A 13,681-nucleotide genomic window follows, 5' to 3' on the forward strand; every position below is an offset into this window, starting at 1 on the left:
ACATAAGAATGATTCAAAGAAAGAAAATTCATTAAATTGAACATATAAAATGTAATACTGCAACAGAGTCTAGATGAACTATTTCTTCAGAGACACAATCCAGACTCTGTGGCAGCAAAATTATCAAATAGGACACAACTAAGAGACAATCACATTTTCAGTCACAATGGTTTGACAATTATCAATGGCTTGAATTCATTGACTGTGAAGGCAAAGTGATTTGCAGTTACTGCAAAAAAAGTTCCCAAACTGTCACAGATTTTAAATTCTACCAGTGGACTTGTAAGTGTAACTGACAAATTCAGGATTTAATCAAGCAAGTCTCATGATAGTATTATACCTAATAAAGCAAAATGTAGCACAGTATATTCATGACACTTAGGCCAGCATGTACAAAATATTCCTCAAGTTACAGTTGCTAGCACTCCACTAAGAAATGTCATTTTATAATAAATAAAAATGTAATGGAAAAAAAAATCGATAAAGTGATTGCACTCTTTAACATAGCCTACTACCTAACTCAATAATGAAAATGATTTGGTTCATTATATCTTTGTGTTTTATGGAATAAATGCATACATCTGATTGAATTTTAGGCAAGAGACTGAACTTTTGGGTTAAGTTAAAATGTATGTGGAACAAATGCATTTTCTAAAACTACTTGTATCAGTGTGCATTGTGACTTTTCTTTAAGATAACTCTAAATGGTACTGGGTATATATCATTTTCTTCAACTGCACACTGTTGTCTTCCATTTGATTTGATGACTTACAGCTATACTGTCTACACAGTAGGCCTCAACGTCAGGAAAAATTCTGTATACTTCACTTACAGCTGAAATAAGTTTTGCATTAGTACCTGAATCAGACAAAAAAGGTTGTGTTCTGGTGTGTGAATAGAAATGGCTAAAAGTAATATAGACAAAAGCCATAAGAGTACACAAGTTACATATGAAAACCACCAATTCACTTGCATGTGTGGCATACAAGTTCAAAGATTTGCTTCATGTTTATTTGTGTACACAGATTGTTCAACTCATAAGATATTTTAAGAGCTATTTCTCTATTGTATGCATAATTCATTTACAAATGTGATTAGTGGGCCACACCGAAGGCCATACTATTAGTTCACTTGGCAATATGGTAACGTCAGCTGAAAAGCATAATCATCCATTAAAAGAGCATTATGATATGAACATTAGGTATTTAGGACATATAGATTTTTCTTTTCCAAATGGAGTCCAAGTAATTATTGCCCAATCCAGGTATAATTTTGTACACAAGTAAAGAACAAAATAAGATAAATCTTCATTTATTTGCAATTGACAATACACTTCTTAATGAATATACACTTTTGCATTTATTTTGTATCACTTGAATAAACAATATTTCTTTCAGTTCATTTTAAACTTTTATTTTATATCACTTGAGTAAACAATATCTCTTTCGTTTCATTTAACACTTAGAAACAGGTTCTTCCAGTTACAATAATCAACTCTGGAAACAATAAACAAACTGGAACTTTTGACCTAATTATATTACATTTACTAGGGTTAAAACAATAAATTCCTTAACATAATAAATTAACAGTTCCAGTTAATCAAACACAAAATCACCTTTTATACAGGGTGTGAACTGTTAATATTTACAGGATAAAGCTTATAGTTTCCAAATTGATTGAAGCTTACATGTTGCAGTTGCTGGCACATATCTATTTCCAGCATGGTTTGCATACATTCCACCTTTAATAATTTTGTTACTTCCCTACCCCACCCCATTCAGTAACAAGTATCAAAAATCAGGCTCATTCTAAGGCAAAGTCTGTAACTTGTGTACCACAGTCATCAGAGAGACAAAGATGCAAAACTTTATGATGCCTGTCAAAGGAAGAAAACAGTTTGTTGTTTACCCAAGTTTTGAACCAGTTAACTTGAATTCTCAGACCATCAATTGCTACAGCCCCACTAATTACAATTGTTAGGGAATAATGAGAACTCACCTTCAGTTATCTGTGTATATATATAATTTTAATAACCAAGAATACCGGATGTCTGGGAACATTATAGCATTCAATGGTAACGTGAGAACTGAGATGAGAGAATTAAACAAGCATAGTACATGACATAATATATCCATAAACTATTGACTGGGAAAAATACTACAGAACACCATTTCTGCTGGCAGTAAGATGTTGAACCTATATGTCATAAATATCAGGTTGGACATCTAGGACCAGTAATATTCATAATGGGCAGTACCCACCCCCCACCCACCCCAAGTGAGAAGGGCCTGATTTGTAATCTAAGCCACCCAACCTATCACAGCCTTTATAGTACTTGAAACAAATATTGAGTAATAGTAAAACAAACTCTGAAAGTTATTAAAACCAATTTGTTATATTTCCATAACTCTGCATAGTTAACTGTGCAAGCAGACTTAAACATATCAGTGTATGACAGTTAAATTGAGCTATAGCATCGATTAACAGAAGCTACGAATTCATCAACAAGCAGTGAACACTCATCTTCACAATAAATGTCAAACATTAGCATCCATAAGCTGTCAAGACAAGTTGTTACACTGGATATATAATCATCCATTTATTTCAAGCAAGCTGTGAAAAACGAACCTCACGTCCGCTATATGTACGCTGGCCATTGCAAAGGATGCTTTAATAGATTAATGTTTATCGTCGTGTCTTGACAACCATTTTGCGCGCGCACACCGGAAAGTCATGCTATATATTTGTTACTTGTGAACGTATTCGTGGGCAGTACGCTATATATTGTTCCCGTAGCCGTATTCACGGGCAGAATGCTATATGTTTGTTCTTCGTGAACGTATTTTTGGGCAGTTACTTTGTCATCTTCAACCTAAAGGTCAAAACTGCCCATGAAATATATATATCTGCCCACGAACCGAAAAGATGAATAGGACTATAACATAAGTGTATATACTTATTTTCAACATATACATAATTACTATGTAAGAAATACAACCTATGTATATGTATTTTGATTTGAAATGTAAACTATATCATGTCCTTCCCGTAAACCCACTTTCGGGATGACTGCCCACAACGCACCTAAAACGTGTATATATATATATATATATATATATATATATATATATATATATATATATATATATATATATATACATGCATATACAGTTCACATGTTTACTGATTAAATAGCTGGTTATAAACGATATATATGCATGTTTGTTTTAATTAGTGCGATGTTCGGCAAAATTGCAAGGCATGAAGTATATTTAATATTCCGATCTGATTTTCCTTTTTCTATTAATTATTTCGTATTGAAAACGATATTATGTTGCTTGTTTACTTTTCTGACAAGGATACATCGATTGCAAAATCTTGGTAAGAATTCATAAGATTTCTTAGGATACAGTAAGAGAGGAAAATAAAGGCTGGACGATGATATGTTTTCTTCAGTTTGGGCTAGTATTTCAACTTGGGAATGCAAATTTGGGATTTGACATTCGTTGAACCAAAAGTGGCACAACGAAAATAGACAATTCATATTTTCATCTCTTAATCTCTGATTGATTGTATTGATCAACTTTAATACATTCCATCCAAAGGTTTTTACATATTGCACATATGCCCGGCTTGCATAGTTTGTCCATTTTGTAGCTCCCATCTGAATTGCAACTATACATACGGTCATCTAGAAATAATCATGTACTCAATATCCAAATTATTTTATGGTTTAGAGTGAGCCAGCATCACGAACAATTCAAATAGCCAAACTAAAATGCAAAGCAAAATCAACTTATGTATTAATGTGACCTTCATCACTTTTGTTTTTACATGTTTGATAAAAGCAAAATGTATAGACTAATTTTCAACATCGATTTGCAATGCACCAGATTATATGACCTGGATGACAATTTTAATTTTATTCACAAAGGAAATATTTCATGATTTCGTCAAAGTATGAAATATTTTATCAGTATCTATCACATGTAAGGAAAATTATTTTTTTATGGCGTGTAATCATAGAATTGAATGACTTCTGAATATATTTAAAAGTTCATCATCATCGTTTTCATTACTATTGTTATTATTATTATTATTATTATTATTATTATTATTATTATTATTATTATTACTGCCATGCCTGAAATCGCCAATTTTTATGCACTATATTTTGCTATGTTATCCACAATGATTGTGACAGTACATGTACATAATTCAAAGTCTTGGCACATTCACCCTTACATCCCTGTCTAAATTGCAAATCAAATAATAAGAATACTATACTTCAAACATTGCATTAAAACTGTACACCATGTACTTGTAATAATTTATAAATGTGTCAGTAGAGATCAGGCCTCTATATCAGCACAGATCAGGTCTTTAGATCAGCACAGATCAGGTCTTTATATCAGCACAGATCAGGTCTTTATATCAGCACAGATCAGGCCTCTAGAACACAAATGCATAGTCTGGATCCTAATTAAATAGCGAAAAGTAAAAATGCCTAACCTTTATTAACCTGCAATAAGTTTGAGCATCAGGGTAAATACAATGTCGGACTTGACTGGACGAGCCAATCAATTAAGTTATACTTTCATGTTTATATTTTTTAATCTTCATGTTATCATAATATAACTAATTTTAGAAAGAGTGGCATGACTTACATTGCTTTATGTTATGCTGTATAGTTCTTAGGAAAAGATCATGTTTATTAATAAATAACTTCAAAAACGTCCAGTGTAGTATTATGATGATAATAAAACTAGCATTAACCAATCTAGATCTGAACATTTCACATTTTCAGGTACATTTAATAATTATATATATAGATATATCGTGTTTGTTTTTACATTTGTATTGTATTGCAACTTCATACACCTTTCACTTTGTTATAATCGATTTGAACAATATCAGACCACCAATTTAATTTTCAGGAAAAATGTACACGAGTCACATAGACTTTTGTGATTGATAGCGTTTATATATATACTTTTAGGAGGAGGACTTCTTCTTGACCCCTTGTGTGCTTCATCAGGAATCTCCAACAGAAGTTATTTCTCACAACAAAGATCCAAATATAGTGAGCACGTCAGTCCTGTGCTTTGTCCTTACAGAAAACGTTATGCAACGTCGCATCTTTAATGAACTTCTTGCGGCATGTGTACGTCGCTGGCCAGTTGCAAAAAAGGTGGAGACATCAGAAATTTTATTCTTCTGTAATTGCGCTGTTTACAACCTTGACTTGTTTCACAGATTAATCTTGCACTATAGGAATCGTGTTGTGTTTGCAAGAATCACAAGGATGGTGAGCGATGAAGCCAAGACCCCAGATGCGAAGTTGTGGACCAGAGTTAGAAAGTTCATTACTATACATCTCCGAAGTATTACCTCTCGCCTGGACCCCAATTTAAAATACGAGATGTGTGTACAAAGTCCAGAATCTCAAGATGTCACTGAAGACAGTATGTTCCATTTCTCACCACCATTTCAAATGTGGTTTTTGGATGAGGTAAATTATTTTGAACATTAATCAGTTTGGGGGAACTATTCAAGTAGTGTATTTTCCTTCTCTCATGTAGTATTGTCTGGTTAGGTATATAAATGCCTCAGTCACTGGCGAGGTTAATATACCCGACCAGATAACTCAACATGAGAATAATTATCATGGGAAAAGGCAGTGATATAGTTGATATATCAAACAGCATCATGCAACATGCAATGATGTTTGTATGCAGCAGTAGTACCTTGTTGACAATGCACAATGTTGCTTGTTAAGAACAGATTCCAAAATATTTTAGTCCCAACAATGATATGAACCGTTTGTAACTCCAGTGTATTGTCCAAATAAATGTTTCATCTCAAATTATGTATATTCACAATGCTAAATTCATATATACCCTAACAGTAAATCAAAAACCTAAGAAGTATGAAGGAGTTAATTAACTATTCTCTGCCCTATCTACACTCTTACACAACAATATTTTACTACGTGACAAATGTAGCATTATCCCACGTCGCAACAAAAGCATCATAACTGAACCAGCTAATGGGAAATCACCCCAGACTTGCACGTAGGTTCAATATTACGATTATTTTAAAACAAGTTAACACCTATTCAGACCGCATATAGAATCTACGGTTATGCAAGAAAAATTAAAAATAAAATCATATATATTTAGACAAGAATATACTAAAATATATTTCTTAAATTCGCCAATATGAAGCCCAAAATGAATTAGACACTGTATGAAAAATCTAATCGCTTTAGTTAGTTGCACTTGCGCCAGAATTTTTTTCTTTGTGTCATGATTAAAATAAAATAAGGTGAAATCTCTACATTGCAACATTACCATTTTTTTAAAAAATGCTTAATTTATCCATTTATATAAATTGAGTATAATCTAATTTTCATTGATATGACTATTCTGTTTTATATCGGTCTAAACAATTCGAGCAAGTTGTCATTTCCAATCTTAGTAAAACATATGGGTATATCTATCATCATCATTTAATTAACGTTAGTGTACTTTAAATTTCCACTTCAGGTATTTAGTGCACGTGGCAATAAGACCATGTCGGCATATGATACAGCCGTGCATATGGTTGATCAATTTGTTTTGACTTAAACGTTTACATTATATATGCCTGTTTGTTACTTATTTGAAACCACGTGTCAGAGAATTTGTAATGGCCTTTAGAGAAATTCATATAGAAGCAAGTAATTGTATTCTAACACTTTTAGAGATGTGAAATCATCGATGAAACATTGCTATATACAATTATTGAAGACAGTTGTAAAGAAAAAGAAGATCTGTTTCCACTTTGTTGAGTTTTATTTAGGTATTAGTTTGACTTGTTATTTAGAATTAACTATAGTTAATTAATAGCTGTATTATGGCATTACAGATGAAAATGGTTGTTAGAACGGATTATGTAGAATTTGGCATTTTATATTTTACAATTTTGTTAGTATTATATATGTTGGAATGTATTGGCATTTTATATATAGCTGCTTCCAACTCAATTCAAACATTTGGGACTAATTAGATATAACACCATGTATTTGGTTCTAAATTATGTGACCATAATGGTGGATTTCACATAGAATTGACCATAACATTGGCTGATTCATGTTTATATGTAGGATCTAGCATAACGACATATGAGTACATGTTTGTTATATATATATATATATATATATATATAAATATATATATATATATATATATATAGATATAGATATATAGATATAGATATAATTTGTACTGTAAATATGTATGTTAACCTTCAGTTTGAACATCATGTTACTAACCACAGTTTTACACAAATTAGTCATGTTGAATTGAAACCACATTTGTACAAGTTTATGTACAAAAGAATTAGGTTACCAAATGTAGATAGTACTGCCATAATCAAGTTTTATAAACATAATGGAGTAATCATTAGAGATGTACAAAACAGGATAAGACTCAACTTATTTCTCAATGTCTCATCTGAGATTTCAAGAATCATTCCTTTTGAACGAAGAAGGATCTGATGTTTATTTCAAATAATGTAATTGCAAGACAAGGGAAAACATCTTTTGTGTCAAACGAAGGTATAATGACGATTGTATTACCTGTGTGAAAATTAATCGGCTCCAGGCTATCTGTTGTAGGATGTGTTCAAATACATCATTAACAATTGAAGCTTAATTTTGGTGTAAATCTGCCCGAGAAGGAAGAACAGAATCACATCAGACAGATGGGATCTAGTTATATAAATGAAACTCTAAAGTGGTTGGCCTTATGGAAATGTCCATTCAGATTGGACATAAGCAGTTATTTCATTCTCTTTCTGTCATCATCCTATGATAAATTTAACTTGCTGATCTCACCACTATGTTTAAAACTGGGGAGTCCCAGCCTGATTTTGTACACATTTCTAAAAGGAAGGAAGTCAGAGGGAAACCCTGTTCTATTCTTCTGTATGAAGAAATGAGAAGAAACATTTTCTTTGCAATGTTGGCATTAGTGCAATTTTCAGGTACACTGTCATTGTAATGTATGTTTAGTTATTGGTGATACTGGAGTTGTAATAATTAACTTTCCTCTTTCTTCAGGAACATGATCCTGACTCACCCATAACACGTGAACACATTAATCATGCTCGCCTCAATGTTGCTCTTGTAACTGTTTGCGGAAAAGCTATGAGGGAAGTTCTTCTTACGTACTTTGATCGACAACAGTATACTGACATATATCAAGCAATCTTGGCCCAAAGAGCCAAACTGATACCAGCACGGGGCAAGAAACTTCTTAATCAGCATCAAATTCAGCTGGTTTTTCCAGACCCAACTGCGCAGACAACAGGAACAGTGGACCAGTTTGATCTTTCCTTACTGTATACGCTTATTAGGAATGTCAGCACAGTTCCTCAACCAACAACACTCTGGGGAAATGATCCACTAGATACACCAAGGGACAGCAGTCTAGGAGCTAGTGTGGAGCGAATTCGTTCATATAGGAATCTAATCAGTGGTCATTCTCCGGATGCAAAAATGGAACAACAAGAGTTTGAGGAATATTGGAAAAAGTTTGATGCTGTCCTTCGTGATATTGAAAATGCGCTCGGTAAACATGTATACTGCTCAGTGTTAACGAAACACAGGAGCCAGGTCATCTCTGTCTTTGAAGCCTGATTGCTACAGATACGTATCATGAAGTCAGATTAAAAGGTACAAATATAATATACAGTGTACATTATATGATCAAATGAATATGGGGGTGAAAAATTGGTATAGCTGATACAATGTAAATAATATGATTACATATCATACAGCTTACCATGAAAAATGGGGATGAAAAATTCGTATAGCTGCAATGATTTGGAATACTTAATGTGAGTATTTAACAGTGTGATAACAGCACTTAGTATGATGATCTTGATTTACTGCCAAGTAGAAGAGCATCCCCATTTATTTTAAAATGCAAGTAATGAATCTTCGATTTATTTTAAAATACAAGTAATGAATCTTCGTATCATTTACACATAATAATTACATCAGTTTTATGTCATGATAACAAACTGTTTTGCTAACATGTTCTTCCATTTGATAGAAGCATTCATCCTTTATCTTTATAAAGTTAATTTTTAAATTGAGTGTTGCCTTAATTAAAACAGTTAATATTGTAATTGTTATGCAAATGTTTTCAATTAAAATATTTGTTACACCTCTCTATAATGATTGGTACATAAAAGATGTATTCATTTAAAGTGTTTGCTACATCTCTCTGTAATTATTTGTATATGTAACATCAATTTATTTTCAAACACCTTAATCAAAGACTTAATTTTGGCCAGAGTCTTTTTAATGATATTTATTGTTTTATCATCTACATTGCTTTGATGGCTGTAAAAGTATATGTCCTGCTGAATGGCACTATGGTGTATCTGTAATTGAACAGAAAGTATCAATGTTGAGGGCTTTAGGTTTTTGAAGGGACTACATTTTAGTTATTTTGTTATGGTTTAAAGTGACTGTTTACATATTTTTTTTTCTTCGAATTTTGAGAACCAAAATTAAATTGAAAACAACCAATCTTGGCAGAAATGATATAACAATTTCCCATATCAAAATTCGATAAAATATGTAAACAGTCACATGTTTTCATTTCATACTTGCAAACTGCACTGTAGCAAAATGCTAGTGCTTAATTAATATGAAAGATTCAGTCACTTTTTTCCTGAATTAATTATTGAAGAATATGGGAGGCTTTTATGTGAAAACTGTTCATGACAAGCACTGTATTTTTTGCAGTACTGATCCGGCAGAGGCTATAACCCATGCAGAAGAGGGATGCTTGTCTAGACTGAGCAAAAATGTTCCCAAAATTGCATAATCCTATGCAACGAATTGCTACTGTTGATGGTCATAAGTACATCCCTGCACGATTCATAATCCCATGCTACGAGTTGCTACTATAGACGGTCATAAGTACATCCCAGCACCATTCATAATCCCATGCTACGAGTTGCTACTATAGATGGTCATAAGTACATCCCAGCACCATTCATAATCCCATGCTACGAGTTGCTACTATAGATGGTCATAAGCACAGCCCAGCACCATTCATAATTCCATGTCAAGAGGGACTGCTTTTCCTAATTAATTATTGAAGCATATGGGAGGCTCTTATGTAAAAACTGTTCATGACAAACACTATTTATTTTTCAGTATTGATTCGTCAGAGGTTATAACCCATGCAGAAGAGGGATGCTTGTCTAGACTCAGCAGAAATGTACCCGAAATTGCATAATCCTATGCTACGAGTTGCTACTATAGATGGTCATAAGTACAGGCCAGCACCATTCATAATCCTATGCTACGAGTTGCTACTATAGATGGTCATAAGTACAGCCCAGCACCATTCATAATCCCATGCTACGAGCTGCTACTATAGACGGTCATAAGTACAGCCCAGCACCATTCATAATCCCATGTCAAGAGGGACTGTTGTATGTGGCCTATGTTATGGCCCAACATTTTACACTCTAGAAGTAATTGCATTATGTGGTAATGTTACTGGTCATTCAGATGTGTAATTGGTGGCTACAAGCACAATAGAACAGTGTTGATTATGGAAAAACACTAGAAAATTCTTGTATTGCCTATATTTGTTGGAAATAATGAATTATCATGGTCCTAAACGAGAAGAAAATCAAACTTCCCAGCATTTTTCACTGAAGATGTAGTGGTATGGCATGAATGTAGTGATGACTTTTTTGGTAGCACGATTACGCAGTGTATTTATTAAATGTTACGTGTACATGATGCACAGACAAACTGTAATGATACTGCGACAGATGTGACACTAGTTTTCATAGTGTTACACAGACATGAAAACTATAAACAAACATTGAGTTACATTTGTACTAAACACTAAAAATTCATTTACTTAATAAAATACAAAAGTAGTACAATTGTCATCCTACCAGGTATTTCAATGTAGAAATATAAAGTCACTACATCTTTAAAATTGTATTGCTATCTGTATCAAGTATGTTTATGCTACCACATTCACATTTCTCTTCTATGACTTGTCCTATATTAAATGTCACTGAATGTTAGAATTCTATTTCATATGGTACACCTTTAATGTAATTTTTGTAAAACCCCATGACCTAAGTTCATTCTCCTCAGCCAGTAATTACAGTCAATAACCTAATTATATGGATCATGATTTGACTCTAGGAATTTTCTGACCATGAAACAGAATTTAAGAAAAATGCAACTAACAAGGTGATCCCATATATTCTGAATTTTGTGACCATTTCATACCATTCCATCCAATATCACCTATTACGTTCCTTTAAACATTTACTATATTTCTCAATAATGTAGTGCCTACAAGATGAAAACTAATGATTAAGTAATGATTACATTTGAGTATTGCTTGTTAAAAATCGTCAGTTCAAATTTGCAACATGACAAATTTAAATCATATAAGAAATTATATATCAAGTCTGTATCTATACAAAACATTACGTTGTTGAGATATGTTGACAAAGGAATACAAATACAGTGGTGGTACAATTTGGTAAATGCAGGGGACAAATTGTATTTTAACATGAAACTGGAAACGCTCATGTATTGCTAAGCATGACTGGCAATGTGGCAACAAAGTCCCCCAACCTTTACTTTCTATTCCATAGTGTCATTACGTATTTCAGTTTCCTTCCACAAGTGAGTAAGAATAATTGATGGAGAAATCAAACCAAATTAAACAAAATATGACATAGAAAAGGATTAGAAAATGGTTACAAATACTACCACTGATAGTAATAAAACTACTTGTTTTCCTGTTACGATTTTACATCTTAAAAAGGTGAAAATGACAAAAACAGCAAAATGACTGATCGATATGCTACCTTTCAACCAGCCCCAGCCAATCCATTAATGACTTAGCAATTAGAACTATGATGTTTGGTTAGGATTAGGGTTAGGGAATTTTCACATTTGCTACATTTGATAAAAATGGAGGCAACACTGTATTATTTGCATTTATTTGTGTGCTTTTAATTACAATATTATGAAACAGTGAAAGCCTCAACATAGTTTGCGTTTTATTGAGTATTAGTACTGCTTTTATTATAAGAGAATATACTATTTTAAATAAAAATTAAATTGATTGGTTAGATGTATACATGTGTTTTGTCCTCATTCAAATTGCATCATTCACTGGAAAAAACATGTAAACATTTCTCCATACACTCTTTATAATAAGGTCTTTTGGTATAAAAAAAATTAAATATGCACATTTTAAATTGTACAAATGATTACATGCAAACATATATCCTCTTTTGATATTTTAAATATGTGGTAAATTCCAGGTGTGCGTGTATCAACGACATAACTAGGTCAGTTATTATAGTCATTTTATGACTAATATTATTTGGTACAAGTGGGAACCGCTCCGGTAGCCTAGTGGTTAGAGAGTCCACCATGGGTTCGATCCCCGAATGAGTCATACCAAAGACTTAAAAAATGGTGCTAACAGAAGCTAGAGTTAGGACTGGTCGGCCAGGTGTCAGTATAATGTGACTGGGTGGGACATCGTGCTACATGTCTGTGGCATGATGCCCCATTGCTAGACATCACTATAAACTGTCACACTGCAGACATTGTAGCAGTATAACTGACACATTGTTAAAGCTACGTTAAAAATCCAAATCAGATCACATCTTTGTTTCTTATCACTCCTCTTGACAAGTAGAGACAAGTATTTATTCACTGAAAGGAAAGAGTTATGCTATTTGAAATATAAAGAATGTTCCATGTGTATACATACATACATACATACATACATACATACATACATATATACATACATACATACATACAGACATACATGCATATATACATGCATGCAAGCATACGCCCGTAGCTTCTCGTAGATCGATGGTTCTTTCCTGGGTTTTCCAGGGTTCTTCCTACACCAGTTATGCTGTCCGCCATGCTTCATATATAGCTATTAGTTTTCCTTTGTTCTTCTTCATATAATTTGAAATAAAGAAAACAGCTTCATTAACTGTAGTATGTACTCTATGAGTAGCAACAGGGGACGCCGTTACAGAGACACTGGCGATCAAGCTTAACGTTTTCTCAAAATGTCAACCTCATTACACCCGGTACTTTCTCCGCTTTAATATGTAAAAGAACGACATTATTACATCCGAATGTATTCATGGTTGAAAGGTCAAATGTCTATATTTAGCGTATATGACAGTGGGCCATTTCTACAACTTATTCAGCGGAATAAAACGAAAACCGAATTTTTCGAAACGATGAAAAACTAAATAAAACAAACATATATGCTCACCTACCTCTACTTTTTAAATACGTTGTATTCTTTTTACGAGAATGAGAGTAAAATGTGTGCGAATATTTGCGGAAAACCCACGAATTACGTCTTTCTCAAAGGTCACCCATGCCAGCAAGAACGGTAACTCTTCCCGGCACATAGGTACGTACAAAATGTAAACAATGACAACAATACGACGTAATTTGGGTTCAAAAACACACGAAAACTTGATTGTATGAAAAGGCAGACGTTTATAGCAAGGAATCTGATTATACAGACGTACTGTTATTCATTACCCCAAACTTATTACAAAATATTTGTACAACTTTTGTTGT

At 33.1% G+C, this 13,681-nt stretch overlaps 1 protein-coding gene across 1 annotated transcript; it reads left to right on the forward strand.

The window, feature by feature from the left end:
• Window positions 1-5,305: 5,305 nt before the first annotated feature.
• On the forward strand, window positions 5,306-10,121 carry LOC149789703 (uncharacterized). Its single transcript, XM_089973098.1, has 3 exons — window positions 5,306-5,512; window positions 8,105-8,719; window positions 9,803-10,121. Exons 1-2 carry the CDS (start codon window positions 5,306-5,308, stop codon window positions 8,681-8,683), a joined length of 786 nt encoding a protein of 261 aa, XP_089829224.1. The 3' UTR covers window positions 8,684-8,719; window positions 9,803-10,121.
• Window positions 10,122-13,681: the final 3,560 nt, after the last annotated feature.

Source organism: Sinohyriopsis cumingii, chromosome 10, assembly GCF_028554795.1.
Source record: "Sinohyriopsis cumingii isolate HCF-2022 chromosome 10, ASM2855479v2, whole genome shotgun sequence".
In the NCBI taxonomy this organism is placed as follows: Eukaryota; Metazoa; Mollusca; class Bivalvia; order Unionida; family Unionidae; genus Sinohyriopsis; species Sinohyriopsis cumingii.